The sequence below is a fragment of the Thamnophis sirtalis genome, unplaced genomic scaffold, assembly GCF_051295495.1.
Source record: "Thamnophis sirtalis isolate CommonGarterSnake01/CBP01778 unplaced genomic scaffold, rThaSir2_p1.2 scaffold_5, whole genome shotgun sequence".
Classification (NCBI taxonomy): domain Eukaryota; kingdom Metazoa; phylum Chordata; class Lepidosauria; order Squamata; family Natricidae; genus Thamnophis; species Thamnophis sirtalis.
The window spans coordinates 98,037,635-98,058,732 of NW_028261385.1; the positions used below are offsets into that span (position 1 = coordinate 98,037,635).

Sequence of the window (21,098 nt, forward strand, 5' to 3'; positions counted from 1 at the left end):
GAGGGTTAACTGATACGTTTTCCCCCCAGAATTCATATCATTCTTCTCCCTCAGGTAGTGCTAGGGAGTAGGAAAACTCCAGAAAAAAAGAGTTACTACAAAATTATTAATGATGTAAGTCATATTCATGCAGCACAAAAATAGAAAAAAATACTTCAAAAGTTCTTTGTACAAAGGTTTTGATTTCTTTTTAAATATTCTCCATCTCAAGTATGACTTTTTAAAATAACTGATTCAGCAATATTCAGGCTCTTAATATTCTGTTTGCTCTAACACAGTACCAAAAAAGCAAATCCAGCATGAGGTTCTACCAGAAAAATAATCTATTTTAAAAAGATGGACTCATGAAGAATCAGTTTCATTTACTTTCACTGATATATGACTAATTACAATTCTTGCCTATGGGAAAAACTAAAACAGATACTAAACGGTATCTTACACCAGTGTTTTTCAACCTTTTTTGTGCAAAGGCACACTTTTTTCATGAAAAAAATCACAAGGCACACCACCATTAGAAAATGTTAAAAAAATTTAACTCTGTGCCTATATTGACTATATATAAATTCTTTTTCCCACGGCACACCTTACACTATGTCACAGCACACTAGTGTGCCGCGGCACAGTGGTTGAAAAACACTGTCTTACACTATATATATTTATATACAAAAATATAGCTCTCCATCCACCCACTCTTTATAGTGCTCTTATAACATAATTTTTGATGAATTATCCTATTTATAATTATCATAAGCATAGGCATTTTCATAGGAATTTTCCTAGAATTTTTAAAAAGATGCTTACCCTTTCACCTTCAGGGGAGAGCATTGCTAGAATATCATTTGTGAGAACTTTTTCTTCTCCCTCAGTTGGTGCCATGTAGGCAAACTCCAGTTTAGAAATGGAATCAAAACATTTCCTTAAATGAGGCTGAACTGCTTGAGGATTGCGAGTTTGAGCCAATATTTCCAAGAGCTCATCATTCGATAAAAAGTAGAATCTGAGATAAAGTTGTAAAATGCAAATTTAAATACAAATGAAGCCTACTTAATGTTTTATAAAATACATTTTATAATTATACTTATTAGTCTTTCCAAAGTTGGGAGGACTTAACATGTCTAATGAGGAAGGCACAGCTTCCATCACACATCCTCACAACTTTCTACAGAGGGACCATCGAGAGCACCCTGAGCAGCTGCATCACCACCTAGTTTGGGAATTGCACCGTTTTGGATCACAAGACATTACAGGGAATAGTAAGGAAGGCAGAGAAGATCATCGGGGTTGTTCTTCCCTCTGTCATGGACATATACACCACACGTTGCATTCATAAAGCCAGAAACATTGTGGCTGCCCCCCCCCCCCTAAACGCTTTTTACTCTCCTGCCATCTGGAAAAAGGTACAGAAGCATTCGGACCTGCACAAACAGACTGTGCAACAGTTTCTTTCCACAAGCCATCAGACTTCTCAACACAAAGAAACTGGAACCATAAATACTTGTGTATTTAGCTTGTGAATTTTTTATGTATTTAACTTGTGTATTTTTTCTTTCTTTAAGTTCTTAGTTTTAGAACTATATGTAGCTCTGTGTTCTGCTTTTTTATTTTCTATCCATGTTGTTTGATGTAGCACCTTGGTCCTAAGGAAACGTTGTTTCGTTTCACTGTGTACTGTACTGTATATTGTTGAAATCACAATAAAACTTGACTTGACCAAAAATGAAAAAGAACTGGGTGGATCATTTTAGGCAGCATTCCTGACTTTAGCTTATGAAAATATAACACATTTCAATGGTGCATAGTTTTATTTAAATGTACAGAATAGTGTGAGACGTCCTTTAAGCATCTAATTAAATTATAGCAATAGAAATAGCAATAGCAGTTAGACTTATATACCGCTTCATAGGGCTTTCAGCCCTCTCTAAACGGTTTACAGAGTCAGCATATTGCCCCCACAGTCTGGGTCCTCATTTTACCCACCTCGGAAGGATGGAAGGCTGAGTCAACCTTGAGCCGGTGAGATTAGAACCGCCAAACTGCAGCTAGCAGTCAGCTGAAGTGGCCTGCAGTACTGAACTCTAACCACTGCACCACCTCGGCTCTTCACTCTTTGCAATGAGTATCATTTTAAATAAATAAGAAACTGGTAATGATAATTCTAAACTGAACTAATTAAGTCCTAATTACTTTCAATGGAAGCAAATTAATTCTTTCATTTAAATCAATGGGATTCTATATATGTAAACTGTGCCAGGATTGTATTCCTGGGTAATAAAGGGTAAAGCAACAGAACAGATGACAATTATCTTCTTACTGATTCTTAACTAACCTTGGGAAAATGACTCTCTTGGATTCCAAATAGGCCTCCAGACATTTCTGAATCTGATCAAGAAGAGCATTATTATTCTGAAAGGTCTCCAAAAGGCCTGTGTGAAATATAATGGATAAAAGTATAAAATGAAAACAGGTACAATGAAAACATTTACTGTCTGAAGTTGAATCTTAGCATATGTCTATATTTCAAACTATGTTATCCTATGAGATACAGTCTTTTGAAATATATTAGACAAAAGCAGAATAAGTATTAATTTAATATGTGATATGGACAACTTTTAGATCCTACTCAGGTGAGGTGAGTCTAACATACATGAAATGCTTTTATTCACTGAATGTAGTGCTGAGGGTATTAAGATTTTTTTTCCAGAAATCCTGAAAAAAATATTCTAGAGGAAAATGGAAAGAACAGTAAAAGCACATTAAAGACAAGCAAAGGTTTATAAAGGAATAAGCACTTTTCAATACAAAATGAGATCAGAATATGTAAGGAGTTAGAGAAGAGAGCTGACGTGCGATCTTGGTGTTCTGCAATCGCAGTCGAATTTTTGCTGCTGGACGGTTGATTTGGACCTAAACTGTCCCACAGAGACGTTGATTGAGAAGGGCACCTCCTGCTGATCTCAGGGACACTGCAAAGTCCCTGAAAGATCCAGAAATAGCCTTTTTTCCAGAGACAGAAACACAACTAATGAAGCTGCTGAAGTTGGGAAAGCTCCGGAATGGGAAGGAAGCGGAAAGAGAAAGTGTGTCGAATTGGTGAGGAAATTTTATTATTAGAGGAAGAGACTACCCAAGAAAAAAAAAATTAAGTTAAGTTAACATTGAAGACAAAAGACTGTAGGCGGCGAGATTGATCTGCATTGAACTTCGTGTGTTATCCAGTTTCTAATTTCTTTTTCTTTCACGGATGGAACTTTTGCAGGGGCTCTCTATTTTTTAAACTGAATGGATTAATTGTTTCTTCTTCTTTTTTCACTTTGCTTATACCTATGGATTAAAATTCTCCTTTTTTAATAATGCTTAATTGGACTGATTGGAAAGAAGAAAATAAGAATGATTATAAAGAGGGTTGTAACAACAGGAGGAAAAGCAGTTACACTGCCACTAAGAGGCTGGATACATTGTTTTTTCTTTTTTCTCTTTGATCACTTGAGATTCAAGGTTCTTTCAGCTTGTTTACTGACAGTGATAGTAGGAAGAGCACAAGTTGTTTATACAGGTGCCTTTTGGAAGTTCTATCACTAGCTAATGGAGGGAAGACAACATTTTGACTTGAAAGATAATAAATGAACCTGTTTGAAGTTTATTAATATAGCCTTGAACCCTATAGTGGCAATATCTGCAAAATTGAAAGGATGGCCCAGCAGGAAAAAAGAAACTGTAACATTGCAAATGATTGTTTGAAATCCAAAATCTATTAGTTGTGACAGAGAGAATTGAAAGGAGATTGGAGAATATGGAATACAAAACAGAAAAATCTGATGGAGAAACTGAGGATGTTTACCAAATGAAGGAAGAAAATGAGCAAAGAGATAAGAAAACTGTGGATACTGATAACAAAGTGAGTGTGTTTGGTAATGGCAAGAATGGCATATGGAAAGGGGATATGGATGGATTGGAACTCTAAGCACATAAGGAGAAAAGAGAAAAAAATTGACGGAGATAAGGAGAGAAATCTTCATAGAAGCACTACCGATAACCAAAGATAAGCTGATGGAAAGAGCAGGTGTTGGGTTTCAAGTTTTTGTGAGATACGAAAAGAACTGCATGTTGTCAAGGGAGGTTTATACAAGATATATTAGGAAAGTAACTAGAAAATTAATGCTACAAATGGCAAGAGATATAAGACTGTACTATTGCTGGAGGGATACAGGTTGATGCAATGATAATGTATAATAAAAATTAAGCTAAAGTTAGTTTAATAGTAGTATGTATAAAATGAAGCAACAATAGCTATAGTTAAATAATGATTAATAATGATAACGATACATATAGATATAGTAATTTGATAATATGAAATTTTATATAAACAACACATGGAGAATATGAGAGGTTTAAAAGCTTTATCTAGAATATGTTTTAAAGATGTATTGCGATTGGATGATTTGAGGATGATTTAATAGAATGTTATATAATCCTATTCTAGATTTTGAATATTATATACTGTGTTTCCCCCGAAAATAAGATAGGGTCTTATTTTCTTTTGACCCACAAAATAAGCGCTTGGCCTTATTTGGGGGGAGGTCTGTTATTTTTGAGGTGCAGGAGGTGGCAATTGTGGTTACCTCATGGCTGCTGCTGTGTTGCAATATTTTCAGGGAGGGCTTATTTTGGGGGAGGGCTTAGTTTAGCACATGCATTCAAAAGTCTGATTGGGCTTATTATCTGGGGAGGTCTTAATTTCAGGGAAACAGGGTATAAAAGGATGTAAAAACAATTATAGTCAAATTAAGGTTGAGATATAATAATCCATGATATACATGAATGAATATATGTGAATTTAAAATATGTGATTTGATATGAAAAGCAGGTGATGACTATGGAAGAGATGCATGGAAATACTGTAACCAACTGACACACGTTCTACAACTTGTAATGGAAGATGGGGTTTTTTATTGTTATGTTTGTTTGTCCTTGTTCAAAAACAAATAAAGATTGTTTTTTAAAAAAGAATTGTGCATACATTATTTGACAAATTTCTAAGTTGATGTAGGAAACAAGATGTGTGGCTGCCTTTGAACGGAAGGGTTTAATGCAAGCAGCACGTAATTTAGACATATTGTATTATTACCAGGCTGAGTAGCAGCACGGAGAGCATTAGGCAGTCGATTCACTTTCCTCATAACTTCCTTCCAAGACTTATCTACTTGCAAGAACATTTTGGCTTCTGCGGGCAACTGCCTTTGAATATCAGGAGCACTGAAAATGCTTTCCAAATAGAGCCAATTCCTCTGACATGTCAGCCATTCCTCCTAGAAAAAAAAATGTAGGCATAAAGGTTAATGGTGGGATTCAATTTTTTTTAACTACCGGTTCTGTGGTGCGGCTTGGTGGGCCTGGCAGGGAAAGGATACTGTAAAATCTCCATTCCCTCCTCACTCCAAGGGAAGGTTACTGCAAAATCCCCATTCCCTCCTCACTCCAAGGGAAGGTTACTGCAAAATCCCCATTCCCTCCCGATCAGCTGAGACTCAGGAGGCCCGAGAATACATGGGGGTGGGGCAAAGATAATACTGTTTCTCCAGAACTGGTCAGAACCTCTTGAATACCACCTCTGATAAAGGTATCAGAAAAACAATATTCACAACATTTGGAAATGCTCCTTTCTATTTGTGTGTAATAAAAATTACACAGGGCACACTTTACAGGTATAACTGGGTGCGTTCCCTCTACAAATCTATGAGTGTGGATATTGGTTCTCAAGCAAAATTGCCCCCAATCTATTTCAGCAGAAATAACGGAGGAAACCCCTTTCAAAATCCTTTTAAAGTGAAATTATTTAATATTCCCTGAAATTAGAGCCAATACTTTTGTTTACATCTCTTCAAACCTTTAATAAAGAAGAATCAATACTACTTGACTGATAAATTAATTTATTTGTTAGATTCTTCAAGAGCTCAAGACAGTACATTCAGCGTTTTCCCCATAACAAATGTGGGTTGAGAGATAGTGACTGCTCCAATGTCATATCATAGCTAAGAGAGGACCTGAACTTAGATCTCTTTGAATCGAGTTGAATATTTTAATTATGTTCTATGTGAGCTCTTAAATATTAACATTCTAAAGAATATTCTTATACAATAAAGTAAAATTTCCCTCAAGTTAAGCTTGACTCCTGGTGACATTACCAGGTTTTTTTTGGCCACAACCAGAAATATTTTGCAGTTGCCTTCTTCTAGTTATAAATGAGGTTACAGCCTTTCACTTTCTGGAGACCTCCCATTCAAATTACTAATTTGTCTGATTGATTTAGCTTTTTTGAGATTAGCTAAAATACTGCCAAGTGAACTGTGCCCAAAATGAACTAAGTGCGTATTAAATAACATTGTCAACATGATGTCTTTCTTTTAAGACAAACTTCAAAATGTAGAAGAAATTATTTAACAATGCGGTACGCACCAATGTCTGATTGAATAAAGAGAGCTGCTTCTGCCATTCATCAACTCGTGGCTTGAGAGGGCCTACATACCGTGAAGAGGCAATCGTTGCTATATTAATAGTACTATCATCTAGAATGACCTTAAAGAAAAAGTAAAACAACATACTCATTTCTGTTAAGTGAACTTCCAGAGATACATGATAGTTCAGTATGTCTTGTCTCAAGACCTCCCTCCCACTTTTAAGAATTATAGAAGACTCCCAAATAACTTTGTATGGGTTATATTTATCAATATTTACCTGCAGTGTGGGTCTAGGCCTGTGTAGTCCTCCCCCACTCCAACTTACGATTGTTATTCTGGGCTCAGTGGAGGACATAATATGAGGACTACCTGTATCTATTATTGGTTGAACACTAACTGAACAAAAATAGCTTTGAAAATGGATTTGTCTACATCCTTGTTCACCCTGTACGGTAGATAAGTTTCAGACAGTTAGCATTGCATTGTATAATGGCTTTCCTGGATGCTGCCTTGGCCAAAAAGGAAGAGCCGGTTCTGGGGACTTCGGATGGGGTGTGGAGGAGGGTCAGGAAGAAACAGGGAATTCCGTGCCTGGGAAGATGGGCAAGAGGAGGAGGAGAGGCCAGGAAACTCATAAGGACTGTTGGGGGAGTGGCTGGAGGAATGCCTGGCTGAAAATCAGAAAGAAGAGACACAACTGCAGCCAGGAAGCTTGGATGACCAGCCAGAAGTGTGGGGCAGAGAAGGGGTGCAGCTGCAGTCAGTTAGCAGGTATGAGGAGAAATTGCCTCCTCCACCAGTGCACAGGGCCAAACAGAGAACACACAATGGAGATTGACAAGTCTACTCGTGAGGAAGCAGGACAGGACAAATTGTAAATACCAAAAGAATTATGTTTTCTCACTGAGGCTTGGTATGCTTGACCAATAAAATACAAATGGTAACTATATAAGTGACCAATAGGCCAACAAAAAGGAATTTTTATTTTAAAGTTGGTTGATCTCTATGCACGTATGTGGACTGCAGTAGATTTTTTTCCTAGAACCGAAAGGTAGGAATGGCAGGGCACAGGGACAAGGGGACTATCCAGTGGGAAAACATAGTAGCCTGCTGTTTGGATTTAATATCTTATGGGTTTTTGCCAGATTTCTCAATCTGGACAGAATAAATAGAGACATTTTGCTTTAAAAGCTCATTTAGACAAAAATAATTTCTAACCTGAATGTCATCTGTGCCACCAAGGATGAAAACATCTTTTGAATCACGATGAGGAATTACAACAAATTCTGTTGTTTTCCAGGCATCTTCCACCTGGAAGAAAAATATAATGCAATTCTGAGTATAATTTTGACCAACTAGATGCATTCATACCACATAAGCTTATCAGCAAACAAACAGCATGTACAGCTAACAATATGAATGCCTCCATTTATGATTTGTTTACACAACAGAAGCCTCAATGGAGGCAATTTTGATAGTTCTTATAGTAGCTGTAATTTTCTCTATCTGAGAGTCTAAACGTGGTCCAAAGTGGGAAACTTTTCCAGCCTATCTGACCTTAGACTGGAGCTCTCCCAAACCAGTCCTAACGGGCGGACTGAGTTTTCGAACTGTGCATGCAGAGGCAAAGGGAGGCGTGGTCAACTAAAAACATCACTCAGTCCAAGGGCAGATTGGCTGTGTTAACCCAGCATTTGGACTCTCCGAGCAGTGCACTGGAGAAGGGCAACTATAGGCTTCTCTACCACTAACAGGTTTGTTTGTTGGTAAAATGGATAATCATACGTTGATAAAGTTAAGCTGCTGAACAAACAAATACACAGGTAACTCTTGACTTATGATCACATTTGAGACCACAACATCAGTTGCACCAAAAAAGTGGTTGTTACACTTGATTTTACAACCTGTTTTGCAACCTGGTTGTTCAGTGAGTCACCTCAATTGTTAATTGAATCACATAGTTATTAAGTGAATATGGCTCCTCCCATTTACTTAGTTTGTTGGCTGGGAGGGTTGCAAATAGAGATATGTGACCCCAGGACATAGCAATCATGATAAATACATGCCAGTTGCCAAGCGCCCACATTTTAATCATGTGGCCACAGGATACTGCAAAAAATTGTAAGGGCAGGTTATAAGTCATTTTTTTCAGTGCCTCTGTAACTTCAAATGGTCGTTAAATGAATAAGTCAACCACATACATAGGAGGAGGTGGGAAGGAAAGATGGAAGAAGAGCTTAAAATCACTTTCAATTTTGCCTGTAAGAAGCAAAACAAACAAACAAAAATGCTTGATAAATTATTATTTAGCAAAACCCAGTTTGCAACCCTGTATCATAAAACTTCAGCTACCCACATTGGTATCATGGCAACTATTATGTCTATTCCTTTTCTGATTCCCTTATTCATGAAGTTTTTCTACTGATGTAACTTTGTAATTCAAGCAGTGAACTATTCAACATTTACTTGGAAGAATGCTGTGCTCTTTCCTATGTTGTATTAGAGATTGTTAAACTCCAAGTGAGTTCAATAAATATATTATTGAAGCTTCAGTATAACCAATCAATACAATGTATTTCAGTCCAAGATTAGTGTTTTTAAAATTGTATTAAAATGTACCTTTTTGAGAATAATCTCCAGAGAAGCTTCTCCTGAAGCTTGTCCAGAAACATCCTGAATTTCCTGAGTATATTCAAAAGCACTGATCTGAGTAAGTCGCTCCAAGGTTAATGGATTTTCCACATCTATTAATGGTGTACCAACTATTTGTTCCAGAATTATCCAGTGTCTGGGTTTCAAAAAAGGATTTCTAAGATCTGTGATAACTGGAAGCTGAAAGAATGAAAAGTATATCAATACAGCTCAATTCATACCATTTTCCTGTTTCAGCGAATAATCGGATTAACCAACAGGCTTACAACATAATAATAAATTATGATGTGTTCCATCCAATCTTAAGAGATCACTAGCCCATAACTTTCCAATATTTTAAATACATATTTAAATATAATAAGATTTTATTTGGATTGCTCTATCTTTTTCTTCTATACCAACAGTGATATCTCTATTATTACAGGCTATGTTTTTTGAATTTCTGTGCTAACATAGTTTGCTAATCATGTGAAACACTATTTATCCTTATTCTTCCAATTTGGTCAATATAAAATGTCCTTTATGCTGGTCCAGAGACGCACCTTTAGTGTATCTGACCCTCCAAGGGCCATGAGCTAACAAAAAAATCTCTTTATCTCACTCCTCAAATAGAAAATAATAATGCTCTTTACTTATACTTTTCATTCCATCTCCTGCATGATCAACCATGTATTTGTCCATGATGCAGGTGCTATAAAAATAAAATATCTTCTAATAGGGTACTTTATGTAGGATAGTGGTAAGGGAAGAGTATTTGTTAAAACTGCATAGGCAATCTGTCAACAGGGTAGTTACATGTCCAAAATACCACTGCACTGCACTGCATGCAGGAAGTTTTCTGAATGGCTGCAAGTATACTGTCATGGTAGATATTTTGGTTTGTATTGGTGAAAAAGACTAAAATGACTAATCCCTTTGCAGATCTTTAAGATTAATGGAGATCAATAATTTTACAGTTAGATATCAGAATATGCTCTAGATCACATCCTACTAGCAACTTCACCATGCTGCAATAGAACTCTGTTAACTAGCTATTAAGCTATGAATCTGACCTAAAAGTAAAACTATGGCCAGCAGTTTAACTCAAAATGTATGTAATATTTATTATTTTTTCTACTCATTTCTTGATTTATTCACATTTGATCTTGCTTCACTATTTACTCTGAAAGCTCCTTACTCATCCATGTCTTGTCTCTTTAACTCCGAATGTAACACTGTAAACATGAATATGACATGAATATGACATAATTTTATTTCCTTTTAGAAACTTTCCTAATTCATTGCCTGTCTCACTTTTTTTCCTTTGAAAGTGTTTCTTTATATTACATTTACAAATGGCCATTTGTACCTTTTCTTTCATTTTCTCCACCTTCTCCTTGAGTTGTGGGACAACATTATTAGGTGGCAAGCCTTTTTCCAGCTGATTCACAAATTTAGCATATTTGGAAACTTGACCATTCAATAATTCTGGATCCAAGCTTTCAAATTTGGACTACAAAAACATGTAAGTAAAAAAGTATGAGTTAGAAACTTTCTTAGTATATGTGTTATAAGAAATTTACTTTAAAATAATCTACAAAAACCAAATCTAATATAGGTATAATAAAAAAAATAACTTCATTGAAGTCAGTAGAATATTTATTTAAAAATAAACCTGAAAATTAAAATCATTAAATTAGTATGTATTTCTTTTTTGAAAGAAGCTTATCCCATAGAACGATATTTCTTCATGGAAACCTGGCCCTTCCTGGAGTATTAATGTGAGAGGAACCCATTCAGAATAAGAGGTTTTTTTTTTTAAATGAACTGTACAGTGGTTGGCCTTTGGTATTCTGCTTTGTTTTCTGTTGTTATTTTATTATTTTGTACTTTGGTCCTAGATATTTGTGATACTTTGTTTTTCATTCTTTTGTTTTCATGTTTCAATACAATTGTAATTTATTCAGAGTTCCTTTAAAAAGTTAGGAAGCCTAAAAAGTTAGGAAACCAAAAAAGGCTACTTGGGGCTGCCCTTAAAAAACCATTAAAAATGTACTTTCTGGCTACTATTAGCTATATATAATCTAGATTTTGCAGGCTGTGCATTAGTTGCTATTTGGTTTCGAAATACAATTTAAAGTGCTGTTTTTATCTTATAAAGGCCTTTATGGCTTGGCATTTGAATATTTTATCTTTTTTTTAGTTGTTCTCTTTCAGACCAAATTAACTTAAAAGCCAGGCAACCCAAATTTAAAAAAGACAGTTTACTTTAATTTGGCCCACAACATATTTGTCTCCTTTTAAAATATTACAGATTGTTAAATCATTACATTTAGATGGATAACATTAAATTCCAATATACTTAATTTACCTCCATCCATTCGTCTTCAAGTACTGTCCATTCAGAAAGAGAGTCCCACAACAGTTGTTTCAACTTCAATTCTGCAGAAACTTCCTCCAAGGTATCAAATTTTGTTACATCCACCTTTCGAGAAACAAGTGAAATAATTGAATTACATTCATTTGAAGCCCATACGTTGCAAAATATGGTACATATTTTTAAAAAATCTACAATACTAAATACTGATAAATTGGAAGAGAAAAGATCAATCCATTTCAAATACTCATATATAAAGCTAATATTTCTATGATTATTTGCTATAAAAAGCATTATTTAACAAACTAAACTATGATCTCTGGCTTGTGTGTTTTTTTTAAAATAAGGCAACATTCTCAGGAGATAAAATTAAATGGTAACTAAGTCCTAGTCAGAAAGCAAAGGAAAGAGAGAAGAATGTGCGACTATAGTAAGGCTTTGTTAGATCCATTGCATATAATATATTGTATTATGCCTCAGATTAAGAATGTGCAAAAAAACCTGAAGCATAATTTGTTTAGTGCTTAGGAAACAGCTCTACTTGAAATACTGTATAGAAACATTCAGCACTGCCTACATTTTGACAAGGTAAAACTTGAAATGGTTTTCAAGTGGAAATTGAAACAACCTCCTTCTTCACTTGTTTTGCATGCCAAGATCACAGAAGAGGTAACATTTCATTTTACTTCCATGCAGTGGTGGGATTCAGCCAGTTCGCATCTATTCAGGAGAGCCGATTGTTAACTTTCTAAGCAGTTTGGAGAAGCGGTTGTTGGAAAAAATCTTATTTTGTTTTTTTTCCATTTTACATGGCTAATCCTGTAAGGAAGGCAGGAAGGAAACATTCTGGTGTTGTTTCTAACCTAATCTTTATTGCCCTGCTTACAGAAACTGCCTCTCCGGTTAACCCATATTACATTGTAACAGCTAAGACGAAGCACCCATCGGCATGAGTGACATTGAATTGGCCATGCGCACACGGTCACATGATCACTGAGCCATGCCTACCCAGCTGGTCATTAGGGCAGAGAACCGGTTGTTAAATTATTTGAATCCCACCACTGCTTCCATGACTGAAAACTGCAGTCACTGTTGTAGTAATCTTTCTATTTGTAACTCAAAACAGTGGTAACATTGGTGTTTAAAGCATATATCAATATAAATTTTGGCATTTATCTGCCTTATTTAACTTGTATTTATTTTTTCATTGCTTTGCCTTTTCTGTAGGCAAGGTTACTTGTAGACAGCTCATACAAACTCTAACTACCAACCTATAAGAACACTAACTTCTGCATTAAAAACAAAGCAGTCATTTAACAAATAAGCTGGCATTTGCAAACAGATTTTCTTGCAACATTGTCAACAGTAGCAGGGACATACGGTAATTGCTTTTGGTGCAATAATAGTTAGACAGGGAAAAGATTGAAAATCAGGAAATTTGTCATGGCCACAATACAACAATGTATTGTAAAACTATTTATTTAATTTATTCAATTTATTTGCCATCCATTTCACAGTTCAGGCTATGAACACTTACAATACTATGTATTGTAAAACAATGTACTGTATTCTAAAAAAAGATATATGATTGATTTCATTATTTCATGAGATGGATGATTAAAAAATACTGTGTGCACATGATTGAATTAGTTTAGATGCAATTTAAAACAGATTGGTTAACATGGGACTGTGGTGGTTCCATACACTTCTGTGAATTATAAACAAATATTTTTAATTAACCACAAATATTTAGTCACTACACATTTAGGAACTGCATCCAGTTATCAAAGCTATTCCTGTGTTTTTCTCCTGTAGCCTTATTTATTACACATTTATTGTGTGTAAATAATTATTTGTTTGGTTACTTCAATGCTTTCACATGACCCAGAAATGTAAGTGCTGAATAGAATGCAAAAAGAAATGAAAACACTCCTGAATCCCTAATAAAGAAATATTATAATGAGACAGAGAAGGGGGGGAAGGGGGGGAGGGAGAGACAGAGATGCACCTTGGATAGTACATTATAATTGTATTGTATTCTGTTCAGCACTGTATTATAAGAACCAGTAGGGCTGAATGATACAATCAAAATCAACAAATCATTTACTATTGTTTCAATAGAACCATTCTGAAATATGTAGAATTAGAATAATAGTCTCATTAAATCAACTAAATAAGGGAATTCCTAATAAATTAGGAATTCAAGCACTCTTTCCTAACTCTGATTTTATCGTTATGCCCCTATGAAATTGGTTAGGCTCAAGGCATTCAATATTCTATCACAGAATGGAAATTTAAACCTGGCCCTCCTACTGCAGGCCAGGACTACCATTAATATAGCACACCATCTCATACATCATAGTACTTGTTTCATTTTGCAAATCATAATTTAAACATCCATCTACAAAGCAAAATGGAATTGTGGACAAATTACCTTGAAATTTTTCTGATAGGATTTATACTGGAATGCTCGCTTTTGTATTTCATCAAGAATGGTCTGCAACTCGCTTAGAACTACTTTCACTTTCTCTTGATCAGCATCTGCATCCAAAATCTGAGGATCCTATTAAAAAAAATCAAACATTTTATAATCAGCTATCATTAAGGTTAATATAAAAGTTATACACCAACCATAAAATTAAATTCAGTGAGGAGACAGATTCTATTCAGTGTACAGTACAGTGTAAATGCAATTAATTTTCTCTGCTTGATTTAATTCTTGCTACAAAAAGCACCAAATAGCACTGATCAATTTTTCCCTGTTATCAACTGAAAAAAGACTAGGCAAGTATTTGTTTCAATATCTGGTAAAAGAGCAGCTCAGTTGAGCAGGAATACATAATAATTGGATGGTTCTTGACAATTCTATCACTTGCTTACATGGGGAAGGCAGAACTGAGAAGTCTTTTGCTCATGGTCTTGATTTTCCAAGAAGCAGTTAGAGCACTGTTCAGCCTTGAAATTCTATCCAGTTCTATCTATTAAAAGTGGGGCTATAAAGGTTTTCCTATCACTTTTAATGTGTGCGTGCCATTAAAATAGATTTTTCTGAGTGAAATCAAAGCTTGCCATATTTCTTCATTTAAAAACCCAAACCCATGTGGAATACCTGATTTATGAGGTTCCTTACACTGGAGCCATTAGGTTGCATTGTTTTTCTTGCTTCTTAGTCAAAGACTTTTCATTGCTTTTTTTATCCAAGACATTTTTTAAAATATCAGATGCTAACTCTGAGAATTATTGCTGGGGAAGCATAGTTCTACCACATAGTATGGCTTTCTAATTCATCTTGGGTTTAGCTCACCCAACTACTGGAACTAATAAGGGTAAATAATTAGTAAATAATAACAAGAATTATATTATGAAAAGACCTGCAAATAGAAATAGAACAACTGTGGCAAGAGAGTATTTCGATTTCGATTTTATTGTATTTCTATGCCGCCCTTTTCCCAGAGGGGCGGCTCACAACCAAATCGGGGGGGGGGGGGGGTACAAACAGAAAAAAAGAAAGACAACAAACTACATAACACCACAATTTTAAAAACAATCAACAGCCACATCATTCGAGCGGGGACAGGCACTCATCAGCCCCAGGCCTGTCGGAACAGCCAGGTTTTTAAGGCTTTGCGGAAAGCCTGGAGGATGGTGAGGGTCCGAATCTCCACGGGGAGCTCGTTCCAGAGGGCTGGAGCAGCCACAGAGAAGGCCCTCCTCCGGGTGGTAGCCAATCGGCATTGGCCAGTGGATGGAATTCGGAGGAGGCCTAATCTGTGGGATCTAATCGGTCTGTTGGAGGTAATTGGCAGCAGGCGGTCTCTCAAGTACCAATAGTAGTATTCCTTCCTTGGCTGCAATCTCAAAGCAACTGGAGGACTACTTGAACATTGAACATCATTACTGACAAAATCACCACCAGTCAAATGTAAAAGGCAGCTTTACTTGGAACAGCTTTCATCCTGCAGCAATACCTTTAACACTATAAAATAAGAACATCTGCTTATCTGATGTCCATGAGAAGTACTTGATAGGTGGATAAAAATGCCAAATTCAGTTTAAACATCTGGATGACTGTGACATTACTGTGATTCAGTAATGTAAAAATGCAAAAATAATTAGTTTAATACCTGTGCTAGAAGTCTAACTTCTTTAACTTCTTCATTCAGATCATGAACATCTTCATCTAGAAGCTGGCAGAATTTAATAATGCTGGCATCTCTTTCACCCACAGATTTATCAATTGCATTACGAACAGCAACAATTGAGGGCTTCAAACTGGAGAACAAAGCAAAATCTTCAGGAGGCGTGGGTATGACATACTGTTCAATAAGCTGATACATCTGAGAAACCACTTTTGATTCATCATCAAGGATTTCAATCTGAGGGAAGATAAAAACAAATTATTTTTCCATTTTGTTCGCAAATACTCTGATAGGTTATCTTAAAACGCTCAGCAAATCTTAATTGCTGTCAAATGCCATTTTAAATACAGGGCAGAACCTGATTTTAAAATTGCACAAAGAGATCAATGTTACCTACTACCTACATAAAGATCAAGCTCAAATGCATTCATTCTTGCCAGAGTGCACTAGGCCTCCCGGGGGCCTCCACAACGTGAGCCACACTCTGCTCTGTTTAATAACCTGCACATCCATTTAATGACTGCATCAGGGAGAGTGGGGATCATTAAGTGAGGTCATCTTCCCTAATGGCTATCACCACTTGTGACCATAATGGGAAGGCTCCATTGTAGTGATAAATCAAGGACTACTTGTACAACTGAGACTCATCAGTACACTTACCACAAACTGGGAGATCACTCCCCATAATTTCATATACATACTGTTATGTATTGTAGATACGTATAATTGAAGGTTTTACCCTGGTTATCTGCTGGAGTAGGAAAATATTCTCTCCTGATTGGCTGTTGGCTGATTAGTTCCTATAAAAGGAGCTAGGTCAGCCAGGATATTTTTAAGTTGCCTCACAGGCAGTATTGAATAAAGAGCTGTTAGAAGTTACTCTGGCCTCACCTCCATTCTTCGCCCAGAATTTAATACATACTATATAATATGAAGAACATTTGTTGTGTTACACATGCCACTGCCTCTGGGTCATGGGGGGGAACAGAGATTCCTTCCCTCACTGGCTCCCAGGATGAGACAAAAGAGTGGAAGAGAATTGGATTTCTTGGGGTCATAAATATAGTCACAGTTTTACTTAACAACCACATCACCTAACTATTGAGTTACCAATTGTGATTGCAAAAGAAGTGCTATCTCTCTTAGCTAGACTGGGTACAAATTCCACTGATTTTGCTGTATTTCTCCACTAGTGCATCTCCTCCAGCATCCTGCTGTCCTCCCTCCAAACATTTTCTACTTCACTTAGTGCCAACATAGCCAGTGGCAAGGGATTGTGAAAGATGTTGGAAACATCTGGTGAGCACTAACTAGGCACTGCAGATGTGAAGGAAAATTACTCTTTGACAGGCCACACAACCAGTTGTGATACATAGGTTTCATGCCCTATTTATTTCAGCTAGAATATACAGCAAGAGTGGATTTAGATATGCACATTACATTGTAGCTATTTCCCAGGAAAGCAAATGTAGGAGAATACAATTATTATCTGGATCAAAAGGATCTATTTGATTTCTTATGAGAAACTGAATAGCATATATGGATTTAATGAACTGTAGATAAAAGAGGTCCAAGTATCTAAAAGCAAGCAAAACACATCTGGCAATGGCAACAAAATGAAACTTGTTAACTCATGCTACTTAATTAAAACAGTATAGTGAACTTACCCTATCTTGTATTTCATCAAGGAATGTCAAAGTAACCACATATTCAGTAGTTGTACTTGGCAGAAACTCAAGTTTAAATTTAGCATCATTTGCCTCAACGAGAATGGTATTCACTTTTTTCTTTGCAATTACAGGAAGCATCTCATTAATAACCTAAATGCAAAAGAAAGTATTAAAAGCATTAGTAAAATTATAAAAGGAAAAGTTACATTTAGTTAGGAATTTACTTAACATGAAAGTATTCTTTAGTCAAGACTAGGTAGTTTATAACAAGTACATGTCATGTCACGATTAAACGGAAATAGGTGATTTTGGGCCAGTCACTCTCTTAACGCTCAACCCATCTCAAAACATTGTTATGGGTAAAATAGGAGAAAGAAGATGTATTGGATAGATTCACTACCTTAAGGTGTTTGTAAAAATAATAAAAGTAAGATAAATAAACAAAATAAATAAAATTTCAGCTCATAATGGATTAAATTGACAACAGAATTCTGGAAAACATCTTCTAATTATTGGAAATAGAAGTCAATACCTGCCACACCCCAAGGGGCATCCCTGATTTCCCAAATGCTGTTTTAAAATTATTACAATTGACTAAAATTGTGTTTTGATTTCAAAATTTTGTAAGATCTCACATGAGAAAGACTGTTGGCTTACCTGAATGGTCATTCTCTGGGAGAGTCCAAGCATGGGTTAACACAGTCTATTTGCCCTTGGACTGAATGAATTTTTCTTTGACCAAGCCTCCCTTTGCCTCATTGAGATCAGTTTAAAAACGAAGAAGTACCGTTGCGGGATGCCCGTCCCATAGTCAATTGAAAATTAAGAGTCTTGAACACCTCAGAAGACCCCAGGTGGGTTTGGACTCTCCCGCAGCGTCCAAAGAATGACCATTCAGGCAAGCCAACAGTCTTTCTCCTGTGCGCTGCTTGGAGAGTCCAAGCATGGGACATTCCCAAGCTATTGTGTCCCAGAGTGGGAAGTGTCCAAATTGTCCGGAGCCTTGGTAACTTTTTCCAAAACTCTTCTTCCAAAGGAAGCTTCGGATGAGGAAAGGGTGTCAATTTTATAATTTCTGATGAATGCTGTGGGAGAAGCCCACGTAGCCGCTCTACAAATGTCAATGATGAACGCTTGGGTCAGCCACGCTGCTGAAGTGACAGCATTCCTTGTTGAGTGTGCCATCACGTGTTCATAGGCCATCTTGATGCAGGCTCGCAACCAACGCCCAATGGTGGAAGATGATGCCTTGCGGCCCAGTGACCCAGGATTAAATGATACAAAAAATGATTCGGAGCATCTAAAGTCCTTAGTCCTCTTAACATAAATGCAGACAGCATGTCTCACGTCCAACTTATGCCAAGTACGTTCCTTGGGATGCGTAGGTCTAGGACAAAAGTTGGGAAGAATCACTTCCTGGGTTCTATGAAAGTGAGTGTTGACCTTAGGGATGAATGTGGGGTCAAGTCTCAAGATGACTATATCAGAATGTATCATACATAGCTCTTCCCTGACGGAAAGAGACACTAGCTCTGAAACCCTTTGAGCAGATGTAATCACCACTAGAGTCAGATGATGAAGACTCGCCGTCCAAATTGGCTCGAAGGGCACGGTCATCAAGGCTCGTAGAACAAACGGCAAATTCCAAGAAGGATAACGGTGAACATCCTGAGGAGAGATATTCACCGCACCCTTCAGGAAACTCTTGACCTGGGGGTGTTGACTCAGAGGACGGGAGGAACCCCTAGTGAGGATGGTGGACAGGGCAGCAACCTGGCAATAGAAAGTGTTGGGTGCCAGGCTTCTGTCCAATCCTTCCTGAAGGAAGTCTAGTAGTTGTGGAATTGAAGCAGAAATGTCTCTTATACCACGTCCCTTGCACCAGGCTGAAAAGGCGACATATGTCACTTCATATATTCTTGTAGTAGAAGGTCTTCTGAATGCTTGAATAGTCTTGATGACCTTGTCTAAAAGATTTTGTTTCCTCAGGAGTTCCTCCTCAAGTGCCAGATGGCAAATTGGAGCCACTGGGGATCCGGATGGCAGACGGCCCCCTGGCTGAGGGAGATTTGCTCCTGAGGAATCCTCCATGGTCTCTGAATGGAGAGGCTGACAAGGTCCACATACCAGGACCTCCTGGGCCAATGTGGTGCCACAAGGAGGATCTCCGCTTCCTCCGCTAGCAGTTTGGCTACTACTTGTGGAATAAGTGGGAGAGGGGGATATGCGTAGAGCAGTCCTGAGGACCACTTGCACCTCAGTGCATCCGTCCCCTCCGCCTGGGGCGAGTGGTAACAGGAAAAGAATCTTGGCAGGTCTGTGTTGGTATGAGTAGCGAATAGGTCTATTTGCGGTTGGCCGAATCTCCGAACTATCTGTTGGAAGAGGTCTGGGTGCAGACGCCACTTGGAATTGGCAATTGTCTGCCAGCTCAGCCAGTCTGCCTTCACGTTGCTTGCCCCGGATATGTGGTCCGCTCTGATGGATGCTAGGTGGCGTTCTGCCCACCTGCCCAGAGACTCTGCCTCTGTAATAAGTCTCCTGGAGTGGGTGCCGCCTTGCCGGTTTATGTGGGCCTGTGTTGCTATGTTGTCTGTTAGTAACAGTACATGGCGGCCCACAATCTGTGATGAAAACCATCATAGGGCAAGCTGGGCAGCTCTCAGCTCCAGCCAGTTTATGCTGTGAGCTGTCTCCCTCTGAGTGCATCTGCCCTGAGTCAGCTGATCCTGACAATGTGCCCCACATCCATAGAGGCTGGCATCTGTGGTCACCATGATTCTTTCGGGCTCCTTGAACTGGCACCACTTCTCTACTGCTACTGTTCACCACCAAGTGAGGGAACAAATCACCTTCTGTGGCAGACAGACACGTCTCAGAGCGTTGCTGTCTTTGGACCTCTGCATTGGCAGGAGGAACCACTGTAATTCCCTGGCATGAAGATGCACCCAGGGAACTACCTTTAGGCAGGAGATCATGATGTCGAGAAGCTGTGAAAGTTTGATGATCGGCACTGACCTGCACTGCCAGCACTGATGTACTCTGCTCCGGCAGTTGCGCAGCCGGTCTGGGGAAAGGAACACCTGGCAAGAAACTGAGTCTATGATGGTGCCGAGGTGCTGGATCCATGTGGTCGGCTCGAGATGGCTCTTCTTCCGGTTCACCTAGAAGCCATGTTGTTGTAAGGTTCGTATGATCACCCGAATGTCTCATTGGGCCTGGTTGTGGCTTGAGGATTGAATGATGAGGTCATCTAGGTAACATTCCAGATGAATCGGACAGGACCGGAGGTAGGCTGCCACAGCTGCAAGAAGCTTTGTGAAGGTCCTGGGTGCAGATGAGAGGCCGAAGGAGAGAGCCCTATACTGGTAATGCCTTCTGTCGTAGTGGAACCGCAGGAACCTCCTGTGCGCTGCATGAATGGGAACGTGCAGGTAAACTTCTTTTAAGTCTTTGGAGGTGAGCAGGTCTCCTTGTCTTATGCAATCCAGGATGGAGTGGAGGGATTGCATCTTGAATCACTTGTGGGCCAGATGCTGATTCAGGCGCTTCAGATCCAAGATGGCCCTCCACCCGCCTGAGCTTTTTGGGACCAAGAAAATAATGGAATAAAATCCCTGCTTTTCCTGATCCTTTGGCACGGGTTCTATGGCCCTTATTTGGAGAAGGTGGTGAATCTCCACCTGCATGAGGAATCTCTTTAGGGGATTCTTGGGAGTTGGACAATGAATGAATGTCTGTTGGGGAAAACACAATAATTCTAAGACTAGACTCCTCTTGATTGTGTTGAGAACCCATGAGTCTATGGTGATTTCCTCCCTCTTGT

At 38.0% G+C, this 21,098-nt stretch overlaps 1 protein-coding gene across 1 annotated transcript in view; it reads right to left on the bottom strand.

Annotated features, from left to right (window-relative positions):
* The window catches only part of DNAH6 (dynein axonemal heavy chain 6), a 207,943-nt gene that overhangs the window by 164,763 nt on the left and 22,082 nt on the right, over window positions 1-21,098 (bottom strand). Inside the window, exons 14-24 of the mRNA XM_087716259.1 lie at window positions 17,270-17,422; window positions 15,588-15,839; window positions 13,898-14,026; window positions 11,458-11,571; window positions 10,456-10,599; window positions 9,075-9,287; window positions 7,674-7,766; window positions 6,454-6,573; window positions 5,126-5,306; window positions 2,327-2,423; window positions 802-997 (exon numbers count right to left, since the gene is read on the bottom strand). Of these exons, the coding sequence (XP_087572385.1) occupies window positions 802-997; window positions 2,327-2,423; window positions 5,126-5,306; window positions 6,454-6,573; window positions 7,674-7,766; window positions 9,075-9,287; window positions 10,456-10,599; window positions 11,458-11,571; window positions 13,898-14,026; window positions 15,588-15,839; window positions 17,270-17,422 (1,692 nt within the window). The remainder of the gene's footprint in view (window positions 1-801; window positions 998-2,326; window positions 2,424-5,125; window positions 5,307-6,453; window positions 6,574-7,673; window positions 7,767-9,074; window positions 9,288-10,455; window positions 10,600-11,457; window positions 11,572-13,897; window positions 14,027-15,587; window positions 15,840-17,269; window positions 17,423-21,098) is intronic.